Below are 26,694 nucleotides of genomic sequence, written 5' to 3'. Positions count from 1 at the left end.
GGGATACCGATTCATCAGCTGAGGAGGAGCGTGGGGTACCTGGTAATCCTTGTCCATGGAGTCCAGAGTCGATGGTGAGGACTCACAGGGCAACTCCCTCCTGGCTATTCTACAGGACATACCCAGGGATGGTGTTGCTGGTGTCTGGGGCATTGTTGTGATTCAGTCAGTCTGACTGTCAGACTCTTGCTTGACTAGTCTTCGGGCCAGCTCAGCCAATTTTGGCCCAAGCTCCAGATGTTAGTAAGCAGTTTGCTGTTATCGATGCCTGTTAGTCTGCCTAGTTTCATTCCTGTAAGTCCTTCTAGTGGTTTGATACAATTGAGTCGCTTGGGATGCCATTTCAGAGTGTCAACTGCATTGCTGTGGATCTGGAGTCCAGGGATGGATGGTCGATTTCCTTCCCTGTAGGGAATTGGTGAACCAGGCGGGTTTATGTTCTAATCGGCAATGATTTCACGATCATTGTTAGACTTCTAATTCCACATTTTCCTTTATTGATTGAATATTGAATCATCTCCGCTCCAGGACATCGCTGCAAGAGTTCCTCAGGGTAGTGTCCTCGGCCCAACCATCTTCAGCTGTTCATCATAAGGTTGAAAGGGGTGATGTTTGCTATTCATTGCACAATATTCAGCACCATTCGCGAGTCAGCCAGTTTCCATATGTGACAAGATCTGGACAATATTTCAGCTTGGTTGATAAGTGGCAAGTAATATTTGCACCACCCAAGTTTCAGCAGCGGCTAACTCCCATCATCAGAGAATGTGACCATCTCACCATGACATTGTGACATTACCATTGCTGTATCCTCCATTACCAAATGAGAGTTAACATTGATCAGAAACTGACCAGTCTTCTAAATATGGTCGATGCAACAGCAGGTTAGAGGTTTGGACTTCTGCAGAGAGTAACTCACATTCCTGATTCTCCAAAGCCTGTCCTCCGTCTACAAGGCAGAAGCCAGGAGTGTGATGGAATACTGTCCATTTGCCGGATGAATACAGCTCCAACAATAATTGAGCTTGAAGTCATCCAGGATAAAGCAGTCCGCTTGATTGGCAACCCCTCCACCACCTTCAACATTCACCTCTTCCACCAGTGACGTACGATGAAACAGTGTGCCATGTACAAGATGCACTGCAGCAACTCAGCAGGTTCCTTCAACAGCACCTACCAAACCCATGACCTCTACCACCTAGAAGGACATGGGAAGCAACTGCATGGGAGCTTGCCCACCTGTAAGTTCCCCTCTTGAGCCACACACCATCCTGACGTGGAACTATCTCTCTGTTCCTTCATCGTCACCGGGTCAAAATCCTGGAGCTCCCTTCCTAACAGCACAATGGGTGTATCTGCAGCACACGGACTGCAGCAGTTTAAGAAGGGAGCACATCACATACATCGAAAATAGAACCAGGAGAAGGTCATTCGGCCCTTCGAGCTTACCCCGCCATTCATTATGATCATGATTGATCATCAAGTTCGAAGGGCGGCACCTGACACAGTGGTTAGCACTGGGACTGCGTCGCTGAGGACCCGGGTTTGAATCCCGGCCCTGGGCCACTGTCCATGTGGAGTTTGCGCATTCTCCCCGTGTCTGCGTGGGTTTCACCCCCACAACCCAAAGATGTGCAGGTTAGGTGGATTGGCCACACTAAATTGCCCCTTAATTGGAAAAAATAATAATTGGGTGCTCTAAATTTATTTTTAAAAATAGTTGATCATCAAGTTCAATACCTTGATCCTGCCTTCCCCCATATCCCTTGATTCCTTTAGCCCTGTTATGGGCGAGGTGTTTTCAGAATCCCAAAATGTATCATGGAGTTCAACCAACCTCCCCCTTTAATGAATTGTTAGCTTTTGAAACACACGGCTTGTTCCCCAGGTGTGGTATTACAATTATGGACACGTGGTTTTTAACGCAAAGCAATGTTTATTCCGTGAACTCAACTTAACCTTTTAAATAAACATTGGATCCCTCAACACCCCTTACTTCAAAGATAACCCCAAAAATAATGCAACTCTAAATAATCCCTCAAAATGTTCCTTCAAACACCCAAAAGACTTCCCCTTTAACAACAGACATGAGGTTACATTCAATATACTTACAGTCTTTGGATTTGCAGACATCAACAGACCAGTTCTGTGTTTTCTTCTTGCAGCTCACTGGAAACACACAGACACACCCAAGCTGCTCTCTCAAACTGGCTTTCTGCTTTCAAGCAGCTCTCAGCAAACCAGCCAGGCACTTTTCAGATGCTCTCTGCAAAACACACAGACTCGCCCAAGCTGCTCTCTCAAACTGAAAGCAGAAGTGAGCTCAGCCCCCCCCCCTCCCAAAACCTCTGACATCACTTCAGTAATATGATCAGCTCCATTCCTTAAAGGTACATTGCTTAAACATCCATTTCTTAAAGGTACTCTCATGTGACAAGCCCCAAGAACTATATCGAATTCCTTCTTGAAATAATACAATGTTTTGGCCTCAACAACTTTCTGTAGTAATGAATTCCATAGATTCACCATCCTCTGGGTGAAGAAACTTCTCCTTGCCTCTGTCCTAAAAGGTTTACATATCCTCAAACTATGACCCCTAGTTCTGGACTCCCCACCATCGGGAACATTGTTTCTGAATCTACCCTGTCAAATCCTGTTAGAATTTGATCAGTTTCTATGAGATCCCCTCTCACTCTTCTAAACTCCAATGAATATAATCCTAACTGACTTGGTAACACCTCATATGGCAGTCCCGGCATCCCAGGAACCAGGCTGGTAATCCTTCGCTGCACTCCCTCCATAGCAAGAACATCCTTCCTCAGATAAGGAGACCAAAACTGCACAAAATACTCCAGATGTAGCCTCACCAATGTCCTACACAATTGCAGTAAAACATCCCTATCCCTGAGTGTTCGCGGTCTTAGCCAGGATTGTGGAGGAGGGAGTGGACCCGGACCCTTTGGTGGCGATATTTGGGGTTTCAGAGAAGCCGGAGCTCATGGAGAGGAGGAAGGCCGATGTCGTGGCCTTTGCCTCTCATTGCATGGCGACGAATTTTGCTGGAGTGGCGGTCGGCGTCGCCACTGGGGGTAGCAGCATGGTTGGGTGATCTGTATGACTTCCTGCGGTTAGAGAAGATAAAGTATGAGTTAAGAGGCTCAGCAGGGGAGTTTGAGAAAAGGTGGGGGATGTTTGTGACCATGTTTGAGGAGCTGTTCGTTGCGCGGGGGTGGGGGGGGGTGATGGGCAGGGGGAGGGTGAAAAAGGAGAAAAATCTGTGCAAACTGTATAGTTGATTGTTGGGAAGAATGTTTCCCGGGGTGTTTATTTGCTGTAACCTACTTTGATACAAGTTTGAATAAAATGCGTTTTAAAAAAAAAAAAAAAAATCCCTATTCCTATTCTCAAATCCTCTTGCTATGAAGGCCAACATACCATTTGCCTTCTTTACTGCCTTCTGTACCTACGCACTTACTTTCAGCGACTGAAGCACGAGGACATGAATGTCTCGATGAGTATCCACCTCTCTCAATTTACACTCATTTAAATGATCTGCTTTCCTATTTTTGCTACCGAAGCGGATAACCTCACATTTACCCATATTATACTGCATCTGCCATGCATATGCCCACTTACTCAGCCTGTCCACATCCTGATGAAGCATCTCTGCATTCTCCTTACAGCTCACCCTCCCACCCAACTTTATATCAGCTGCAAATTTGGAGATAATGCATTTAGTTCCCTTGTCCAAATCACTAATATATAATATGAACAGTTGGGGTCCTAACACAGATCCCTGTGTTAGTCACTGCCTGCCAATCATAAGTTTATCCGCCTTCAATCTCATTAATTTGCCCCAAACTATTTCTCTACTAATACTGATTTCCTTCAGCTCCTCACTGAAACTTGTGTTTCTCAGAACTTCCGGTACATTTTTCATGTCTTCCTCTGTGAAGACAGAAGCAAAGTACGAATTTAGTTCCTCGGCCATTTCTTTCTCCCCGTTTTAAATTCCCCCGTTTCTGACTGTAAGGGGCCTACATTAGTTTTTTTTCAATCTTTTTCTCTTTACATCCATATAGAAATGTTTACAGTCAGTTTTCATGTTTCCCCCCCCCCCCCCTCGCTTTCTTTCATATTGTATTTTTCCCTTCTTAATCAATTCCTTGGTCCGCCTTTTGAATTTTGAACTGTTTCCAATCTACCTATTTGATTTGGTGTATTGTTTTGTTAGTCAATACTCCTGTGAAAAACATTTGAGATGTGTTACCTGAATTCTAGGTATTATTTGAACTTCAATTTTGGGTATGTTCATCTGAGACTTTACCCATAAAGGCAATAGGTTCAGCCTTTCCAGTTCAGCCTTGGGCCCGGTTTGACACAAGGTCTCTTCCTTTACCGTAACTTCTGCTTCCCTGTGGACAGCAGACTCTTGCCGTGCAATTTGCTGAGTGAAAACCGCTGCGTGTTAACTCTTTCCACAACCCACAGCGTGACCAATGGTATCACATTCTGAGTGGTATAAATGAGGTGAGGCTATTTCCTAATTGACTTGAGAAATGTGACCAATCTGTGGGTGTGTGATCAATTTCTGATTGGTTTCGTGAGGGGTATGGTCATCTACTTGATGTAATTTCCCACTGCCCCCCAACTCGCCCCCTAAGGTGCAAATTACTGATGGGATTATCCCCCTCATTAAAGGATGCTTACTGCTTCTTGCCAAGATAAAATAATATTTTATGACGTATTCCTTGCCCATTTGTATATAAGATGGGGAACTGTGCTGTTCATGATCGCTATCTTGAGCTCATCATTTCCAACTTCATTTAATTGGCATTAAATCAGATCCGACTCTGTTTTGTACAGGTCATTGGTGTTACTTCCTCTATGGTTACTTGGAATTAATTACTTTACTTTTGAAGTAACGGATAGAGTGGTAAAGTTGCTTATAAAGATGATTACTGGGTTATATCATGTAAATATAAAATATAAGTGAAAATGGTTTTTATGTCGGCTTTTGAAGCTTTGCGCAGGTGAAGGAGAAAGCTTTGCGCAGGTGAAGGAGACCCAGCCTGATTGAGTGAGACACAGCCAGAGTGGGAATTGGAACTTGGTAATTTGGGCAGTGTGGTAATTGAAGAGGTAAGTGGTGAATTCAAATCTTCAAAACTGTTTTTCAGTTTTTCCGTTAAAAGGTCAGTGTCTAGCTCAGTGTCTGATTGGCTGAAGCTGCCCCACCCTAATTGCTGAGAGGCAGTTATCTGCCAGTCACCTGAGGCCTGTTTAGTGGCACAAGGGTGTACATTGTATTCTTCTGTTTGAAGCTTAAATAATGTGACTCATCTTGTTTAGCTGGGTTCTGTATAAAAGACAGACAGAAAGCGCACTCAGTAAGCTTTGCGCAGGTGAAGGAGACACAGCCAGAGTGGGAATTGGAACTTGGTAATTTGGGCAGTGTGGTAATTCGGCGCGGAGTAGGAGGAGGTGCTGGTTCCCTTTTTGTTCTGTTTCCTTCGTTTGGCTTTGTAACTGGTAATCAGCAGGGATAGATCCAGAGTGCATTCCGGGAAGCAGAGAGAAAACCAGGGAGCACCCTGGGAAGGTAGGTGCTTTAAAGTCTTACCCCCAGGTTCCAGGAGCCTTCATTTTCGGGAGCAAGAGAGAGAGAGCCGGGGAGCAGCTTGGGAACAGTTAAGTGATAGAGAGCCGGGGAGCAGCTTGGGAACAGATAAGTGATGGAGAGCCGGGGAGCAGCTTGGGAACAGTTAAGTGATAGAGAGCCGGGGAGCAGCTTGGGAACAGATAAGTGATAGAGAGCCGGGGAGCAGCTTGGGAACAGATAAGTGATGGAGAGCCGGGGAGCAGCTTGGGAACAGATAAGTGATGGAGAGCCGGGGAGCAGCTTGGGAACAGGTAAGTGACAGATATTCTGCTATTCTGAGTGATCCGACTGGGGGAGGGGGAAAAGATGAAAAGTGACGTTACAGGAAAGCTGTGACCTGATTGGCTGATAGGAATCTACACACAATTTAAAAATTAAACATTGTTAAACTAATTAAACATAATTAATTACGTAATCATAATTTAGAGGGGTATCTAAGCCAGAGATCGGAGAGTACAGTATTTAGCTTTTACATTTATAGTAGAAATCTAGTGCTTGGAAACATAGTGAACAGTAACTTAAAATTTTAAATTTAATTTACTAATTAACTAATGCAATGTCAATTAGAGGGGTGCAATGCTCTGATTGTGAGATGTGGCAGGTCCGGGAGGCTTCCAGCGTCCCGGATGGCTTCATCTGCAGAACGTGCACCCAACTGGGGCTCCTCACAGACCGCATGGTTCGGTTGGAGCAGCAGTTGGATACACTTAGGCGCATGCAGGTGGCGGAAAGCGTCATAGATAGCAGTTATATAAATGTGGTCTCACCCAAGGTGCAGGCAGAGAAATAGGTGACCACCAGAAGGGGCAGGCAGTCAGTGCAGGAATCCCCTGTGGTTGTCCCCCTCTCGAACGGATATACCCCTTTGGATACTGTCGGGGGGGAATAGCCTATCAGGGGAAAACAGCAGCAGCCAGAGCAGTGGCAGCATGGCTGGCTCTGATGTTCAGCAGGGAGGGTCAAAGCGCAGAAGAGCAATGGTCATAGGGGACTCTGTAGTCAGTGGCACAGATAGGCACTTCTGTGGATGTGAAAGAGACTTCAGGATGGTATGTTGCCTCCCTGGTGCCACAGTTCAGGATGTCTCTGAACGGGTAGTGGGCATCCTGAAGGGGAAGGCAAACAGACTGAGGTCGTGGTACATATTGGTACTAACGACATAGGCAGCAAGGGGGATGAGGTCCTACAGCAGGGGTTCAGGGAGCTAGGCAGAAGGTTAAAAGACAGGACCTCAAGGGTTGTAATCTCGGGATTACGCCCTGTGCCACGTGCCAGTGAGGCTAGAAATAGGAAGGTAGAGCAGCTAAACACGTGGCTAAACAGCTGGTGTAGGATGGTGGGTTCCAGTTATCCGGACCAGTGGGAGCTCTTCCGGGGGAGGTGTGACCTGTATAAGAAGGACGGGTTGCATCTAAACTGGAGAGGCATAAATATCCTGGCCGCGAGGTTTGCTAGTGTCACATGGCAGGGGGGTGGGCACCGGAGCATAGGTCAGAAGGTGAAAAAGTTGTGGGAGAACTAGGAAATAGGGCCACTATGGCTCTGAGGAAGAGCAGGCAGGGAGATGTTGCTGAAAACAGCGGGACTGGTGGCCTGAAGTGCACATGTTTTAATGCAAGAAGTATAACAGGTAAGGCAGATGAACTTAGAGCTTGGATTAGTACTTGGAACTATGATATTGCCATTACAGAGACCTGGTTGAGGGAGGGACAGAATTGGCAGCTAAACATTCCAGGATTTAGATGTTTTTAAGGCGGGATAGAGGGGGAGGTAAAAGGGGCGGAGGAGTTGTGCTACTGGTTAGGGAGAATATCACAGCTTACTGCGGAATCATAAGATGATTGATGCAGGTAGGGCAGTGGATGTTGTCTATATGGACTTCAGTAAGGCCTTTGACAAGGTCCCTCATGGTAGACTAGTACAAAAGGTGAAGTCACACGGGATCAGGGGTGAGCTGGCAAGGTGGATATAGAACTGGCTAGGTCATAGAAGGCAGAGAGTAGCAATGGAAGAGTGCTTTTCTGATTGGAGGGCTGTGACTAGTGGTGTTCCGCAGGGATCAGTGCTGGGACCTTTGCTGTTCGTAGTATATATAAATGATTTGGAGGAAAATGTAACTGGTCTGATTAGTAAGTTTGCGGCCTACACAAAAGTTGGTGGAATTGTGGATAGCAATGAGGACTGTCAGAGGATACAGCAGGTTTTAGATCGTTTGGCGACTTGGGCGGCGAGATGGCTGATGGAGTTTAATTCGGACAAATGTGAGGTAATGCATTTTGGAACGTCTAATACAGGTTGGGAATATACAGTGAATGGTAAACCCTCAAGAGTATTGCCCGTCAGAGAGATCTAGGAGTACAGGCCCACAGGTCACTGAAAGGGGCAACACAGGTGGAGAAGGTAGTCAAGAAGGCATACGGCATGCTTGCCTTCATTGGCCGGGGCATTGAGTATAAGAATTGGCATGTCATGTTGCAGCTGTATAGAACCTTAGTTAGGCCACACTTGGAGTATAGTGTTCAATTCTGGTCGCCACACTACCAGAAGGACGTGGAGGCTTTAGAGAGGGTGCAGAAGAGATTTACCAGGATGTTGCCTGGTATGGAGGGCATTAGCTATGAGGAGCGGTTGAATAAACTTGGTTTGTTCTCATTGGAACGAAGAAGGTTGAGGGGCGACCTGATAGAGGTCTACAAAATTATGAGGGGCATAGACAGAGTGGATAGTCAGAGACTTTTTCCCAGGGTAGAGGGGTCAATTACTAGGGGGCATAGCTTTGAGGTGCGAGGGGCAAGGTTTATAGGAGATGCAAGTTTTTTTACACAGAGGGTAGTGGGTGCCTGGAACTCGCTGCCGGAGGAGCTGGTGGAAGCAGGTACAATAGTGACGTTTAAGGGGCATCTTGACAAATGCGTGAAGAGGATGGGAATAGAGGGATACGGACCCCGGAAGTGTAGGAGATTTTAGTTGGAGACGGGCAACGTGTTCGGCGCAGGCTTGGAGGGCCGAAGGGCCTGTTCTTGTGCTGTACTTTTCTTTGTTCTTTATTTGAGATAAAACAATGTGCGATATTTGGGCATATAGATTTATTGACCCAGGTGATCTATAGGTCAGCACAAGAACAGGCCCTTCGGCCCTCCAAGCTCTGTGTCACTGTCCGTGTGGAGTTTGCACATTCTCCCCGTGTCTGCGTGGGTTTCACCCCCACAACCCAAAGATGTGCAGGGCAGGTGGATTGGCCACACTAAATTGCCCCTTAATTGGAAAAAATGAATTGGGTACTCTAAATAACAAAAAAAAAGAAAATGACTGGTGTGCTAAATATAACAACACATTCAACTAACACATATTAAAATTTGATAGAACTAGAGTTGCAAAAGATAATTACGGAATTTAATTCTAAACCTACAAATTTAAAAATGGCTGCGTACTGTAAAAGAAAGCGACTATTCCTAAACATCGCAAATTAAACTGCACTAATTTAGGCTGAATGTTTGAACACTTGGGTTTTCTTTGCACAGTGGGTCTTTGTATTTTGAGAACACAGCTGATAATTTTAATTGTGAGGTAGCTGGATGGTTCCACACCAGCAATTGTGGCACCCTGATGCCTTGCTTGATGAGGGGCTGGTTTAGCACGGTGGGCTAAACAGCTGGCTTGTAATGCAGAACAAGGCAGCAGCGTGGGTTCAATTCCCGTACCGGCCTCCCCGAACAGGCGCTGGAATGTGGCGACTAGGGGCTTTTCACAGTAACTTAATTGAAGCCTACTTGTGACAAGCGATTATTATTATTATTATTATTATTATTATTATTATTATTATTATTATTATTATTATTATTATTATTATTATTACTACATCACTGGCTTAAGGACCACATGTTTTTCTTCTCCTTTGTCAATTTTGAGTGTGGTGCTAAGACCAAGTCATGTGATGAGCGAGTGTCACAGAATTCAGCATTAAACCATATTGGGTTGATGTACTTCGATTATTTGATTAATGCCCATAACTGAACTGCAAACTAATTGTAAATGATTTTCAATATTAAACTTTCCTGCAAGACACATTGTAGGTGTTTTAAAAAATGCAAATTATGCTGCTATGGTTGGCTATTTAGAATGGCTGCACAAATGTTTTTCAGTTTGGAGAGGGCTGTCAGTGGTGTACAATGGGAAACCGTGCATGATCAGAATGTCTTCCTTCTGCATCTGACTGGTGAGCAATGTTGTGCTCCTTGAGGTTTGACTTCTGGAGGTTTTGTGTTTGCAAGAGATAGGTAAGATGGCCTGGTTCATGCTTTTCTCTTGGATGCCATTGCCATAGCTAAGTAAAGGTTAAGGATTTATCGCACGTCATGGAGTTCTGCCAACATCTATGTTAAATTTGTTTCTTTGGCAATTGTTCATTACAAAATGATTGCTGCATTTCCCTCTACAGGAAGTCACTGAACTTGAAGGTTACAAATTGCATAGAAAGCCCTTTGAGATGTTTGAAAGATGTGCTGAGGTGCTGCATTAATATAAGTTGCTCCTTTCTTCCCTTCAGTGAACTCCGCTAGATCTGGTTTGGATCTGATTTATCAAAGCGACACCACTTGCGCCGATTACATTCATGAGAAGTGTCCTGGGTCACTTTCCTGTGTTAAAAATGCAAGATGCTGTTGTGAAATTCAAAAGGCATATCTTTCTCTTTGCTAACTGTTGCTTTGGTTGTTCTTAAACTAGAGCCACTATCAATTGCAGCTGTGTCCCGGTGCTGACTGTCCCATGGTGATTCAGGTGCAGGAACCCAAGGCTCGGCGTGTGCAGTGCAGCCGCTGTAATGAGGTCTTCTGGTAAGTGTCTGATGTTGAAATTTAACCCTTGAACAAAGATTGATGTCCCCGATAAACATGAAACCAAGGCCCTGTTGCCTGCTTCACGTGTGGGTTGATGTTGAAAGTCTCAATGCATGATTTAAAGAGTAGTCGAGAATTTTCCAGGTGTTTCTGGTAATATTTCCACCCCAAACCAATAGTGTCAAAATGCATTCAATTTATTGCTGTTTGTTGGAACTATGTAGAAAAAGTATTTTGCACTTGTCCCGATAAATCAATGTACTTCAAAAGTTGTTTACCAAATGTGAATCACTTTGCGATGTTTGAATAAGTGGTAAAACAAATATAATGCACTCAATCCTTTGAATGTGCTTGGCAATAATTAATTTCACATGAGAATACCCATCACCCCGCTACAGAGGCAGCAGGGGGTTTGGCGTTGCCAAACTTGCTTCATTATTATTGGGCGGCGAATGTGGACAAGGTGCGGCGGTGGTGGAAAGGAGAAGGGGTAGAGTGGGTTAGGATGGAGGAGGAATCTTGTAAGGGGTCTAGTTTGAGGGCTATGGTGACGGCAGCATTGCCAATTGCTCCGAGTAGGTATTCAGGGAGCCCAGTGGTACAATCCACGGTGAAGATATGGAATCGGCTGTGGAGGCATTTTAGGGTGGAAGGGATGTCGGTGCTGACGCCACTGTGACAGAATCATGGGTTTGAGCCGGGGGGGCGGGGGGGGGGGGGGGCGGTGGATAGTGTATACAGGAGGTGGAGGGAAGTGGGGCTGGTCAAGGTGAGGGATTTGTATTTGGAGGAAGGGTTTGCAGTCTGGACGAGCTAAGGGAGAGGGTCAAGCTGCCGAGGGGTAGTGAGTTCAGGTATCTGCAGGTTAGGAACTTTGCACAAAAGGTCTGGAAGGGGTTCCCTAGATTGCCGGGATACACCCTGCTGAAGCGACTGCTGCTTCCGGATATGGAAGGGGAGGGAAGAATTGGGAATATATATAAGTGGCTGGGGGAGCAGGGAGGTGGGTGGGTGGTGAAGATCAAGGAGAAATGGGAAGTGGAGTTTGGAATGGAGATCAATTGGGGAGTATGGAGTGAGGCACTGCGAAGGGTATACGGGACCTCCTCTTGTGCAAGGATGAGCCTGATACAGTTTAAGGTGGTGCACAGGGTGCATATGACTTGGGCGAGAATGAGTGGGTTCTTTCAGGGCGTAGCAGATGAGTGTGAGAGGTGTGGGTGGGGGCCAACGAATCATGCGCACATGAATGAAATGAAAAAAAAAATGAAAATCACTTATTGTCACAAGTAGGCTTCAATGAAGTTACTGTGAAAAGCCCCTAGTCGCCACATTCCGGCGTCTGTTCTGGGAGGCTGTTACGGGAATTGAACCATGCTGCTGGCCTGCCTTGGTCTGTTTTCAAAGCCAGCGATTTAGCCCTGTGCTAAACAGCCCCAGTTTAGCACATGTTTTGGGGTTGTGAAAAATTGGGAAAATTCTGGGCGGGAATGTTCGCAGTCTTAGCCAGGATAGTGGAGGAGGGAGTGGACCCGGACCCTTTGGTGGCGATATTTGGGGTTTCCGAGAAGCCCGAGCTCATGGAGAGGAGGAAGGCCGATGTCTTGGCCTTCGCCTCTCTGATTGCACGGCAACGAATTTTGCTGGAGTGGCGGTCGGCATCGCCACCGGGGGTAGCAGCATGGTTGGGTGACCTGTATGACTTCCTGCGGTTAGAGAAGATAAAGTATGAGTTAAGGGGCTCAGCAGGGGAGTTTGAGAAAAGGTGGGGGATGTTTGTGACCGTGTTTGAGGAGCTGTTCGTTGGTGGGGGGGTGGGTGATGGGAAGGGGGGTGGGGGGTGAAAAAGAAAAATCTGTAGAAACTGTATAGTTGATTGTTGGGAAGAATGTTTCCCGGAGTGTTTATTTGCTGTAACCTACTTTGATACAAGTTTGAATAAAATGCGTTTTTAAAAAAAAGAAGAGAATACCCATCACTATTCAAAGTTCCTCCTGTGTATTTATTTTTGATCCTTGTGTGATACCGATGTATGAATATTTTTTTAAAACTCCACATATGGAGCTGTAGCTTACCTTCATGAATTCTGCAAACTATTCGGTGCTCTGAATAAGTTGTCTTTGGTCAGTTTTATACCTCCATTAAGGTTGTGGTTGTTTCCAGAAGATTGAGGGGAGACTTGAATCAATGAAAGGGTTTGATAGGGGAGACGTGAAGAATATATATCGCCTTGCAGGTGAGACTAGAACTAGGGACCTTAAGTACTAGATAGTCACGAATAAACCAGAGATGAAATTCAGGATAAACCTTTTCACCCAGATTGTGGGCCTCACTAACACGAGCAGCAATTGAGATGGATAACGCATGCATTTATGGGGGAGTTAGGTCAGCACGCTAGGAAGAAAGAAGCAGAAGGATGTGCTGATGCTGCTAGAGGACGGAGGTTAATAGGAGGAGGCTCCTGTCATCCATAAAATTTGGCAGGGCTGAATGTTTCTGTGCTGTAAATACAATGTAATATCTGCATTCTGTTTAAGGGAAATAAGTTAGTTGGATAACAGGAGTGAAGTATTGTTCCTCGTAGTGTAGCAATTCCTAGGTTCAAACACAACATCAGGAACATTCTTTTGGTTAGCTGGAATGGGTTATATTCGAATCAAAATCTTGGAAGTGCACTGTTTCAATTCGTTGGAGAAAGTATTGGGCAGAGTTAAGAAGTTGTTTCGATGTAGTGGCTTGATGTATCACAATTTAAATCCTTCTGTACAATTATTGTAAGGACACTTGCTGCTGATGGACAGTGCAACTTCACATACCTGAAAATAACGAGTTATACATTTTAGTGCTGTGAGTTGATAGAAGAATGTTGTGTTGTGAACCTCGTCGATGTTAAATGCATTAAGTGTTTAAAAATCCCCAGAAGGGTAACTTGGAACACTGGTTCTTGGTGTGGTATACTTTCAATTTGGTATAATGCAAGGAAAGATATGCAAACCAGTGAGGAAAAGTCCAGTCTCGTTGTGATTAATCATAAAAGAATATTTATTAACTTAAAATAAGCACACTAAAGAAAGACTACGATACAAGACAACAATAACCTTAACTGCAATAATGGCTACACACACATGTTATCTCATGAAGTTAATCATGTTCCTGTTTATCTATGTTCCTGAACTCTGAGAATTGTCCCTCGTTCCAAAACAGTATCCCATAGAGTGGCCGTGATTTTCCACGCAAGCTGCCATATGTTTTGTGGCAGCAGAGGCGGTCTGCCGTTGGCTGGAAGCGGGATCGCCTGGTTGTGCCTTTGTCAACGGGGTTTCCCTTTGAATGGACCTCTCGCTTACAGGAAGGCCACAGCGGGCATGCGCTGTTGACAAGAATCACCCCCAACCCCCACCCCGGTCTCCAGTTAACCCTGCTCCCGGTATTTTGTTTTTTTCCCTTTGGTGATATTGATAGCCCCTTGGACCAGGCTTTTAGCATGTAGGTGTAAATTGTATTCTTCTCTCTCCAATTTGAACTTGCCTCTTCAGTTCTTTTTTTTTTAAATAAATATTTTATTGAAAATTTTTGGTCAACCAACACAGTACATTGTGTATCCTTTACACAACATTATAACAATACAGATAATAATGACCTTTTTTATTTAAACAAGAACAAAAAAAAAAAAAAAAAACAACAACAAATAAATAAATATTAAATAACAAAAATAAAAACTAGCCCTAATTGGCAACTGCCTTGTCTCAGGCCACTCCCCCCCCCCCCCCCCCCCCCCCCCCCCCAAGTCCTGGGCTGCTGCTGCTGCCTTCTTTTTCCCCCATCTATCTTTCCGCAAGATATTCGACGAACGGTTGCCACCGCCTGGTGAACCCTTGAGCCGACCCCCTTAGGACGAACTTAATCCGCTCTAACTTTATGAACCCCGCCATATCATTTATCCAGGTCTCCACCCCCGGGGGCTTGGCTTCTTTCCACATTAGCAATATCCTGCGCCGGGCTACTAGGGACGCAAAGGCCAAAACATCGGCCTCTCTCGCCTCCTGCACTCCCGGCTCTTGTGCAACCCCAAATATAGCCAACCCCCAGCTTGGTTCGACCCGGACTCCTACTACTTTCGAAAGCACCTTTGTCACCCCCATCCAAAACCCCTGTAGTGCCGGGCATGACCGGGTATGGGTATGGGTAAAACATATGGGTATGATTCGCTGGGCTTCTCGAGCACCTCGCACACCTATCCTCCACCCCAAAAAATTTACTGAGCCGTGTTCCAGTCATATGTGCCCTGTGTAATACCTTAAACTGAATCAGGCTTAGCCTGGCGTACGAGGACGACGAGTTTACCCTGTTTAGGGCATCTGCCCACAGCCCCTCCTCGATCTCCTCCCCAAGCTCTTCTTCCCATTTCCCTTTTAGTTCGTCCACCATAGTCTCCCCTTCGTCCCTCATTTCCCTATATATATCCGACACCTTACCATCCCCCACCCATTTCTTTGAGATGACTCTGTCCTGCACCTCTTGTGTCGGGAGCTGCGGGAATTCCCTCACCTGTTGCCTCCCAAAAGCCCTCAATTGCATGTACCTGAATGCATTCCCTTGGGGCAACCCATATTTCTCGGTCAGCGCTCCCAGACTCGCGAACTTCCCATCCACAAATAGATCTTTCAATTGCGTTATTCCTGCTCTTTGCCACATTCCATATCCCCCATCCATTCCCCCCGGGGCAAACCTATGGTTGTTTCTTATCGGGGACCCCCCCAATGCTCCGGTCTTTCCCCTATGTCGTCTCCACTGTCCCCAAATCTTCAGTGTAGCTACCACCACCTGACTCGTGGTATAGTTCCTTGGTGAGAACGGCAATGGGGCTGTCACCATAGCCTGCAAGCTGGTCCCCCTACAGGACGCCCTCTCTAATCTCTTCCACGCCGCTCCTTCCTCCTCTCCCATCCACTTACTCACCATTGAAATATTAGCGGCCCAATAATACTCACTTAGGCTCGGTAGTGCCAGCCCCCCCCTATCCCTACTACGCTGTAAGAATCCCTTCCTCACTCTCGGAGTCTTCCCGGCCCAAACAAAACCCATGATACTTTTCTATCCTTTTGAAAAAAGCCTTTGTGATCACCACCGGGAGGCACTGAAACACAAAGAGGAATCTCGGGAGGACCACCATCTTAACCGCCTGCACCCTCCCTGCCATTGACAATGCTACCATATCCCATCTCTTGAAATCTTCCTCCATCTGTTCCACCAACCGCGTCAAATTTAGCCTGTGCAATGTGCCCCAATTCTTAGCTATCTGGATCCCCAGGTAACGAAAGTCTCTTGTTACCTTCCTCAACGGTAGGTCTTCTATTTCTCTACTCTGCTCCCCTGGATGCACCACAAACAGCTCACTCTTCCCCATGTTCAATTTATACCCTGAAAAATCCCCAAACTCCCCAAGTATCCGCATTATTTCTGGCATCCCCTCCGCTGGATCCGCCACATATAGTAGCAGATCATCCGCATATAAAGATACCCGGTGTTCTCCTCCCCTACGTATTCCCCTCCATCTCTGGGAACCTCTCCGCACTATCGCCAGGGGCTCAATCGCCAGTGCAAACAGTAATGGGGACAAAGGACATCCCTGCCTTGTCCCTCTATGGAGCCGAAAATATGCCGATCCCCATCCATTCGTGACCACACTCGCCACTGGGGCCCTATACAACAGCTGCACCCATCTAACATACCCCTCTCCAAAACCAAATCTCCTCAACACCTCCCACAGAAAATCCCATTCCACTCTATCAAATGATTTCTCGGCATCCATCGCCACTACTATCTCCGTTTCACCCTCCGGTGGGGCCATCATCATTACCCCTAACAGCCTCCGTATATTCGTGTTCAGCTGTCTCCCCTTCACAAACCCAGTTTGGTCCTCATGAACCACCCCCGGGACACATTCCTCTATTCTCATTGCCATTACCTTGGCCAGGACCTTGGCATCCACATTTAGGAGGGAAATTGGTCTGTAGGACCCGCATTGTAGCGGATCCTTTTCCTTCTTTAAGAGAAGCGATATCGTTGCTTCTGACATAGTCGGGGGCAGTTGTCCCCTTTCCTTTGCCTCGTTAAAGGTCCTCGTCAGTAGCGGGGCGAGCAAGTCCAAATATTTTCTGTAAAATTCAACTGGGAATCCGTCCGGTCCCAGGGCCTTTCCCGTCTGCATGTTCCTAATTCCTTTCACCACTTCTTCTACCGTGATCTGTGCTCCCAGTCCCACCCTTTCCTGCTCTTCCACCTTGGGAATTTCCAGCCGATCCAAAAACTCCATCATTCTCTCCCTCCCATCCGGGGGTTGAGCTTCATACAATTTTTTATAAAATGTCTTGAACACTTCATTCACTCTCTCCGCTCCCCGCTCCGTCTCTCCTTCCTCGTCCCTTACCCCCCCCTATTTCCCTCGCTGCTCCCCTTTTCCTCAATTGGTGTGCCAGCAATCTGCTCGCCTTCTCTCCATATTCATACTGTACACCCTGCGCCTTCCTCCATTGTGCCTCTGCAGTGCCTGTAGTCAGCAAGTCAAATTCCACATGCAGCCTTTGCCTTTCCCTGTACAGTCCCTCCTCCGGTGCTTCCGCATATTGTCTGTCCACCCTCAAAAGTTCTTGCAGCAACCGCTCCCGTTCCTTACTCTCCTGCTTCCCTTTATGTGTCCTTATTGATATCAGCTCCCCCCTCACCACCGCCTTCAACGCCTCCCAGACCACTCCCACCTGAACCTCCCCATTGTCATTGAGTTCCAAGTACTTTTCAATGCATCCCCTCACCCTTAGGCGCACCCCCTCATCTGCCATTAGTCCCATGTCCATTCTCCAGGGTGGGCGCCCTCTTGTTTCCTCCCCTTTCTCCAAGTCTACCCAGTGTGGGGCATGATCCGAAATGGCTATAGCCGTATATTCCGTTCCCCTCACCCTCGGGATCAATGCCCTCCCCAACACAAAAAAGTCTATGCGTGAATAGACTTTATGGACATAGGAGAAAAACGAGAACTCCTTACTCCTCGGTCTACTGAATCTCCACGGGTCCACCCCTCCCATCTGCTCCATAAAATCCTTAAGCACCTTGGCTGCTGCCGGCCTCCTACTAGTCCTGGACTTCGACCTATCAAGCCTTGGTTCCAACACCGTGTTAAAGTCTCCCCCCATTATCAGCTTTCCCGTCTCTAGGTCCGTGATGCGTCCTAGCATTCGCCTCATAAAGTTGGCATCGTCCCAGTTCGGGGCATACACGTTTATCAAAACCACCATCTCTCCCTGTAATTTGCCACTCACCATCACGTATCTGCCCCCGTTATCCGCCACTATAGTCTTTGCCTCAAACATTACCCGCTTCCCCACTAATATAGCCACCCCCCTGTTTTTCGCATCCAGCCCCGAATGGAACACCTGCCCCACCCATCCTTTGCGCAGCCTAACCTGGTCTATCAGTTTCAGGTGCGTTTCCTGTAACATAACCACATCTGCTTTAAGTTTCTTAAGGTGTGCGAGTACTCGTGCCCTCTTTATCGGCCCGTTAAGCCCCCTCACGTTCCACGTGATCAGCCGAGTTGGGGGGCTTCCCCCCCCCCCCCCCTTGCCGGTTAGCCATCATCTTTTTCCAGCTTCTCACCCAGTTCCCACACAGCTGTATCTCTCCCAGACGGTGCCCCCCCGCCCATCCTTTCCCGTACCCACTCCCCCCTTTCCCCAGCAGCAGCAACCCAGTAATCCCCCCCCCCCCCCCCCCCGCTAGCGTAATTACTCCCCCCATGTTGCTCCCAGAGGTCAGCAAACTCTGGCAGACCTCGGCTTCCCCCCGTGATCACGGCTCGCACCGTGCGACGCCCCCTCCTTCCTGCTTCTCTATTCCCGCCATAATTATCATAGCGCGGGAACCAAGCCCGCGCTTCTCCCTTGGCCCCGCCTCCCATGGCCAACGCCTCATCTCCTCTCCCTCCCCACCTCCCCCCATCACCACCTGTGGGAGAAAGAAAAGTTATCATACCGCAGGATTAAAACATAAAACCCCTCTTCGCCCCCCCCCCCCATTCGCCCCACCACTTTGTCCAAACGTTCATTTTCATAATCCACTCATTCCAATTTTTCTTCTACAATAAAAGTCCACGCTTCATCCGCCGTCTCAAAGTAGTGGTGCCTCCCTTGATATGTGACCCACAGTCTTGCCGGTTGCAGCATTCCAAATTTTATCTTCTTTTTGTGAAGTACCGCTTTGGCCCGATTAAAGCTCGCCCTCCTTCTCGCCACCTCCGCACTCCAATCTTGATAAACGCGGATCACCGCGTTCTCCCATTTACTGCACCGAGTTTTCTTCGCCCATCTAAGGACCATTTCTCTATCCTTAAAACGGAGGAATCTCACCACTATGGCTCTGGGAGTTTCTCCTGCTCTCGATCCTCGCACCATAACTCGGTATGCTCCCTCCACCTCCAACGGACCCGCCGGGGCCTCCGCTCCCATTAACGAGTGCAGCATCGTGCTCACATATGCCCCGACGTCCGCCCCTTCCACACCTTCAGGAAGGCCAAGAATCCTCAAGTTGTTCCTCCTTGCGTTGTTTTCCAGTGCCTCCAACCTCTCCACAGATCGTTTCTGGTGTGCCTCCTGTATCTCCGACTTCACCACCAGGCCCTGTATATCGTTCTCATTCTCTGCTGCTTTCGCCTTCACGACCCGAAGCTCCTGCTCCTGGGTCTTTTGTTCCTCTTTCAGCCCTTCAATCGCCTGTAATATCGGGGCCAACAACTCTTTCTTCATTTCCTTTTTTATCTCCTCCACGCAGCGTTTCAAGAACTCTTGTTGTTCAGGGCCCCATATGAAACTGCCACCTTCCGACGCCATCTTGGTTTCTGCTTGCCTTCCTTGCCGTTGTTCCAAAGGATCCGCTGCAATCCGGCCACTTTCCTCTCCTTTTTCCATCCGTGTCCAGGGGGAACACCCTTCTGGTTTACCGCACGGTGTTTTTAGCCGTTAAAATTGCCGTTGGGGCTCCCATCAAGAGCCCAAAAGTCCGTTCCACCGGGAGCTGCCGAAACGTGCGACTTAGCTGGTCATCGCCGCACCCGGAAGTCTCCGCCTCTTCAGTTCTAACACCTATTTCTGTACACCACGTTCCCCCCACACCACCACCCAGTCATGGGGATAAGCACTTGTTAAGCAAATTTGTATATCAAAACCTCCCTTCAAACAGATGCACTCTTATCAATTCCATTCTTCACTTTATTGTGTCTAAATCTTATTTTTAATTTTTGCTCAATTTTTTAAAGAAAATATTGAGGCATTTATAATTTTAACAATTTTAAACATCCGGTTTCAACAGTAATAAAATAATATAACCAATACCCCACCCCAGTAACAAACCCCAACCACCATGGTCAGGGCAGCACGGTAGCACAAGTGGTCAGCACTGTGGCTTCACAGCGCCAGGGTCCCAGGTTCGATTCCCCCGCTGACAGCCTAAGTCTTCTTGAAGTCGATGAATGGCTATCTTTACTCAATTCTTAAATCTTCCTTTTCTTCTAAGATTGAGAATCGGGCAGAGGTCTTCAAAATGGTGTTCTGGTTTGACTCATGGAAAAGGATCTTTCCCCTTTCAGGCCAAGCACGTGGGACCTTGACTAAACATTACATTTGAAAGACACCACCCCAACAGTGAAACAGTCTATTTGGACTGCACTGATGTCTCAGCATGACTAATATCCTCGATTTCTGGAGTGGGACTTGAACCATAGCCCCTGAAAAGGACAATATTGAAAATGTCTCCATTTTGTTGGTGGTTGCTATCCAAATTTAACCTGGGAGCAATGCTATTACTTGAATCCTAAGCAACATTTCTTGTCTTGCAGCTTCAAGTGTCGCCAGATGTACCACGCTCCTACTGACTGTACGACTATTAAAAAGTGGCTCACCAAATGTGCTGACGACTCCGAGACGGCAAATTACATTAGTGCACATACGAAAGATGTAAGGAGGTATCAATATAGTGCACCCATGTATTGGCTGTGGTACAGGTCTAAAGACGCAGAGATTTTTATTTTATTCATTCTTGGGATTTGGCATCACAGGCAAGACTGGTAATTATTCATTGTTGCTCTGCCAAGGGGAAGGGGATGGTCTCCCCCATCGGACCATGGTTTGATACAACTGAGTGGCTTTCTTGGTCAGAGAGCAGGGAAGAGTTACTTCATTTTTGTGAGCTCATGTGTAGGTCATTACAACACAAACGCTTCACTATCACCTTTGTGGATACCAGCTTTTTATTTCCAGATTTCTAAATTACCTGAATTATTAGCCCAGGCATCTGGATTACTGACCCAGAAACATAATCACCGCACCACCATAACTTGTACCGTGACAAGTTATTGAAATTGATTTCACTTAAACTGGTCAACAAAGGAAGTAATTGTTTTTTTAAAAAAGCTGATCTCATTCACTGATATTCATCAGCGAAAGGAACCCGTTGACCTCTGTGATCTAGCATGACTCTAATTCCCCACCATGTGCTGGCGTCTTAATGCCCTCTAGAGTGGTTTTGCAACTTGTGACTCAGTTGTGCAACAGTCGCTATGAAAGAAGGCCCATTACCACATTCTCGGGGTAATAAATATGTCTCCCACATCCAGAGAACAAGTGACTCCAAATAAACCTGTTGGACTTTAACCTGGTGTTGTAAGACTTCTTAGTGTGCCACCCCAGTCCAACACCGGCATCTCCATACCTTGTAAAGTGGTGGGGGAGAGATTTCATTGGACAATAATTTTTTTGAATCGGGACGACCTATGTGCAGCAATTTTATTAACATTTGTCTCCGTTATGTAATTCACTTGGTCTTAGTCCTAGACAAAAGGTGCCATGCCACCATATTCTGTCCAGGTGTTTTTTAAGATACCCTAACAGATAATCATGTGACTGGTATCTCACTCCATTAGCAAAATTGCTGCTTGTTTTCTGCTAATGGAGGTTTTGATATTCCATAATTTCAGTGGGCTCAACTTAATCAAGTTTGAGGTTGGTTGCAATCTATTCTCACAGATGCAAATGCATTTAATGAGAACTTTTATTGATGCCTATCATTGCTGCTATTTTGAGGAGGGTAGGATGTGTGTGTTTCACTGACTCACACTCATTCTCACTCTCACACTCACAGTCTCTCACTCTCATACTCACTCTCGCACTCTCGCACTCTCTCACACACTCACACTCTCTCTCACACTCACTGATAGGATTTTTTTGTTCCAGTTTCCACCAAAATGCTTCTTAATTTCTATTCACTTTCTTCTCCTTTCCTCATGTGAGGTTTTGTATAGCGACATACCAAGCTTGCACAGATAAAGTGTTTTAATGCATATTGTTATAGCACTTTTCTCATCACCTTGGCATAGCCCCAAAGAACTTTACAGTCAATGAAGTACTTCTTCAAGTATAATCATTGTAGGAAACATGGCAACCAATTTTGCACAGCAAGCTTCCACAAGCAACAATGAAACAAGGTCCAGATAATCTGTTTTAGTTACATTGGTTGAGGGATAAACACTAGCCAAGACGCCAGGGTGAACTCCCTTGCCCCTCTTCAAAATGGGTGTCTGTCCCAGAAGGTGCACTGCAGGAAGAGATGGGCAGAAATTCAGAAAAAATATATTTGTAACAAATCATTGTATGCTATTTCCATTGGAAACCTATTACAGTAATAGTTTTTTGGTTCATGTCAAGCTGCAGTAAATGTAGTCATAAATTTAACCACAACAGATTAGCTACTGATGAAATGCAACAAATGATAAGGAGGTACCTGAAATAAGCTGAAATATGTGGGTTAGTGGCGACTAGTGTCTAATGTTAGTCCAATCTCTTGGCACTATCAAACCTGATCATCAAACCTGCCTCAAGTTCAAATTATCAGACTAATCAACAACTGGAAAACCAAAGTAAGAGTGCTGCTGTTTAACACTGTTATAAGCCCCGCAAATCATGCGTCCGAAGCTGGAAAGGTATTGGCGGGCAGCACGGCAGCACAATGGTTAGCACTGTGGCTTCACAGCGCCAGGGTCCCAGGTTCGATTCCCGGCTTGAGTCACTGTCTGTGCCGTGTCTGCACGTTCTCCCCGTGTCTGCGTGGGTTTCCTCCGGGTGCTCCCATTTCCTCAAGTCCCGAAAGATGTGCTATTAGGTGAATTGGACATTTCTGAATTCTCCCTCGGTGTACCCGAACAGGCGCCGGAATGTGGCAACTAGGGGATTTTCACAGTTACTTCATTGCAGTGTTAATGTCAGTCTACTTGTGACAATAATAAAGATTCTGAAATTATTGTGTTGATGGTAAAACTGTCCAGCCTATTTTCTACAGCGATTATTAATCTAATTGCTTATCTTTTTAACCTTGCAGTGTCCTAAGTGCAATATTTGCATTGAGAAAAATGGAGGGTGCAATCACATGGTGAGATAATGATGCATAATTCACTACGTTTTCATAGCATTCATCTTCCAATGTTTTGAAGGTCCTGGCTTATCACTGATCATCTATTTCTGTTCCTCTGTTTCAGCAATGCTCAAAATGCAAACATGGTGAGTAGAGAAAGCTGAAGATGATATTGAAGGTTAAATTTTACACACTCTGTCCTGGGAGTGCATATCTAGAAACAATACACCCCCAGGTCAATCTCGGGCAGCATGGTCGGCACGGGCTTGGAGGGCCGAAGGGCCTGTTCCTGTGCTGTACATTTCTTTGTTCTTGTTCTTTGTTGTTCAATGCTTTTTCTTGGATGATGAACTGAGGTGTTTTTGAAATGCTTCAAAGTGCTTTGGGAAGTCAGAAACCGAAACCTGCTTCTTAATACCTACAACATTCTTTTTTCATGAGAAAAATATATTTTTTATGAATGGATGGCCTGGTGCAATTATTGGAATTGCCATTTTTCTAATGAGACCGTAATCTGGCAGATGTAAAAGATTGCATGGCATTAGTTGAAGACGAGGTAGATTCCGGCATCCTGACCAGCATTCATTCCTGAGCATGTACCAAAGGACGTGATACAGTCGTACTTTATTGCATTTACTATTGCTGCAGTGTATGTTCCCTCGATACACTTTGTGTTTCAACATTTGTACATTTAAAAAAGGGCATTTTGATAAATTTAGACTGATTTAATTTAGTTGCATGCAGATTGCCAAATCACAAATTAACCCTTTTAAACTTGTAGTTCGACAGAGATTTAACCATCACACACAGACTCAAATACTGAATGAACAAATAATACACTAGTTTATTGAATAAAGGATCAAATAAAACCACAATGCCCTAAGAAAATTAAGTAAAAGAACAAAAGGTTCTTGCAGACTTCACAACTTGAAATGGATGGCCAGTCCAGAAGATGTGGAAGATATCCTCAATCCTTCTTGCTGATGTTGTAAAGAGGGCGGCATGGTGGCACAGTGGTGAAAGAAAAATAATTGGGTACTCTAAATTGATTTAAAAAAATAATAGTGTTGTATGGGCTAACTTCATTCAATTTGTCTAAGTTGCACAGTTTGGTAGCAGGTTTTCAGATCACAAAATTGCTTCTTTGAGATAAAGTTTTAGTACACAATTGTGGGTTTTTCATAGAATTTACAGTGCAGAAGAAGGCCATTCGGCCAATCGAGGCTGCACCGGCCCTTGGAAAGAGCACCTTACCCCACCCAACCTTTTTAACACTCGGGGAAACTTCGCATGGCCAATCCACCTAACCTGCACATCTTTGGACTGTGGGAGGAAACCGGAGCACCCGGAAGAAACCCACGCAGACACGGAGAACATGCAGACTCCGCACAGCCAGTGGCCCAAGTCGGGAATTGAACTTGGGAACCTGTAGCTGTGAAGCAACAGTGCTAATCACCGTGCTACCGTTGATTTGTTAGCCTATTTGTAGAATACATGTGTTTGTAAAAGCTTCTAAAATGGTCAAGTTAAACAGGCAACTTAAGCCCTACTAAAATAAGATCTAAAATTTAGACCATATAATGATCCCGGACAATATGCTAACAATTGCTAGGATACTGGACAGAAACCCCAATATTTTAATTTGTAATACTGAGAGGAAAGGATACTTCGCACCAGGAGTGATTCCACACACAAATAGGGATATGGTATATTAAAACAAACTTTATTACTAACACAGTGTTACTAATTTCAACATCATAAAGAAAATAGCTTACAATTAACTGTTAAACAATGCTTAACAATGGAATAAATCCTCCTAACTGCTATCTTTTAACTCCACTCAAGCAAAATGCATCTCAGGTCAAAATCCACAGTTAGCCAACCCAGGAATACTTGCTGTAAAGCGATGTCTTGGATAAAACAACTTGAGAGAGATTCTTCAGGAAACCAGCTTGCAGATTCTTGCCTGTGTCAAACTACTGTTTAACCTACCTATTTTCAGAAACTGCTGTTCTGTTCACATGCAAAACTCTTTTTAATAAAGCTGCTGAGAGAAACTGTTTAGCCTATACACAGACAGATCAAAACCGAACACCCAAACTCAACACCTAACTGCGTCAGCTTACAATTTACTACATGATCTTACTAAAGCTAAACACAATGTCTCTAATTATCTAATTCCATTTGCCCTTCCTCAGGTAAACAATATACATGGTTGGAATGAATGACAATTTCATTTTGACGATCCTTTAATTGCACCTCAGCAGCCAAGGTGTCTGCTGGTCTTTTAAACCAATATTTTTTTTAAAAACATCACTGCAGCAGTCATACACACACTAACCCAGGCGTTTAACGCTTACTGCACCAAATATGTATAATACTATATATATCTGAAATTCCTACATTCATCACAGCGAGCTCACACAATCTTGCACTACATCATTTTATAGATACGGTGAAAAAGTATAATGTGGTTAGTTCAAAGTTTCAAAGAGTTAATCATTAAAAAAAAGCGCAGGTCAAGGGATGGACCCAGAGCTGCTATAGTGAAATCCACCATTATTTATACTGTGCCACTCTGAATTGGTGTGAGTCATGTTCTTGGGGTTACAAAATCAAGTTGCGTTGATGTAGCACTTGTCACGCAAGGAACTGTCTCAAAGTGACTTAGTTTATGAATACAAGTATATGGATACTGAATGGGTTGATTGGAGGTTCATGGCTCCACAATGAAATGGGTGTTCACATTTTTAAAAAAGTAAATGGAAATACTTTTGTGTATCCCTCCTTTACACAGGAAATCAAGAGCAAGTATAGTCTCTTCAGATGATGTAGAGGTTAGATAATTAGGCTGGGTTTATGTAATTCAGTTCCACTGTTAAAGTGGTTCTCCGCATTTATAATCTAGGCTGCCAATGTAAATTAGTCGCCCTGTGATTCCACCCTGTTACGGTGATGGGACGTTGGCAGTTTCTATTTTAAATGTGGACTTAGACTGAAATATTGACGTACAGTGTGGGAAAAGGTTGACGGTCAGTGTATTGAGTTTGCAGAGCTAAGATTTACACTTGAAACACAAGAATACCTTTATACACTTAACTTCTAAAACGACCTTGGCTTAAAATGAACTCGAGCTCAAGCCCCCCCCCCCCCCCCCCCCCCCCACTGTCTTATTTGAGACCTTGCCGGTCACCATGCATGTGTGTGAGCACACATGCAAATTCTTGCGCGCACACCAATGTTTTCCCAATTTTGTTTTTCCCCTTTTTTCTTACCTTCTATTGTTTCCTACAGTTCTATAGAAGTTCCCGTTTCCCAGAATTGATCAACCTCCCCCCTTTTTTTGTCAACTCGATGGTTACTGTTTTAAAAGTGAACTTACACTATTCTGTCTCATCTATTTGTAATCTTTCAATTGTGTATGTTCCCTTTCGAAATGCAACAGCCAACTTCAAAATGCTTCTTTACCTCACCTAAATTTTTATTCCATTTCCCCTTGTTCCCTCTGTCCATCACCACGTCAAACCCTCCGCCTTCATCTCTTTCTTATCAACGTACTGATCGTTGCACTCTTTCTAGCGCTAGGTCATGTAAACCAGTCACACCCCTGCTAGCTTGTTTTCCAGTGTGAGAATATGATGCTAAAAATGTAAACTTATTTTTCCTTTACAGGAGGGAAAATAAAATTCAGGGCTAGCCACTTGTGTGTTATTGAAATTTACCACACCAAGCTCTCCATTT

General features: G+C 45.4%; 1 protein-coding gene across 1 annotated transcript in view; it reads left to right on the top strand.

The window, feature by feature from the left end:
• arih2 (ariadne homolog 2 (Drosophila)) overlaps positions 1 to 26,694 on the top strand; it is a 103,674-nt gene that overhangs the window by 65,810 nt on the left and 11,170 nt on the right. The window contains exons 7-10 of the mRNA XM_072472999.1: positions 10,388 to 10,497; positions 20,387 to 20,504; positions 22,921 to 22,971; positions 23,078 to 23,099. Of these exons, the coding sequence (XP_072329100.1) occupies positions 10,388 to 10,497; positions 20,387 to 20,504; positions 22,921 to 22,971; positions 23,078 to 23,099 (301 nt within the window). The remainder of the gene's footprint in view (positions 1 to 10,387; positions 10,498 to 20,386; positions 20,505 to 22,920; positions 22,972 to 23,077; positions 23,100 to 26,694) is intronic.

Source organism: Scyliorhinus torazame, chromosome 13 (assembly GCF_047496885.1).
Source record: "Scyliorhinus torazame isolate Kashiwa2021f chromosome 13, sScyTor2.1, whole genome shotgun sequence".
In the NCBI taxonomy this organism is placed as follows: Eukaryota; Metazoa; Chordata; class Chondrichthyes; order Carcharhiniformes; family Scyliorhinidae; genus Scyliorhinus; species Scyliorhinus torazame.
This window is presented reverse-complemented; position numbering and strand designations above follow the sequence as displayed.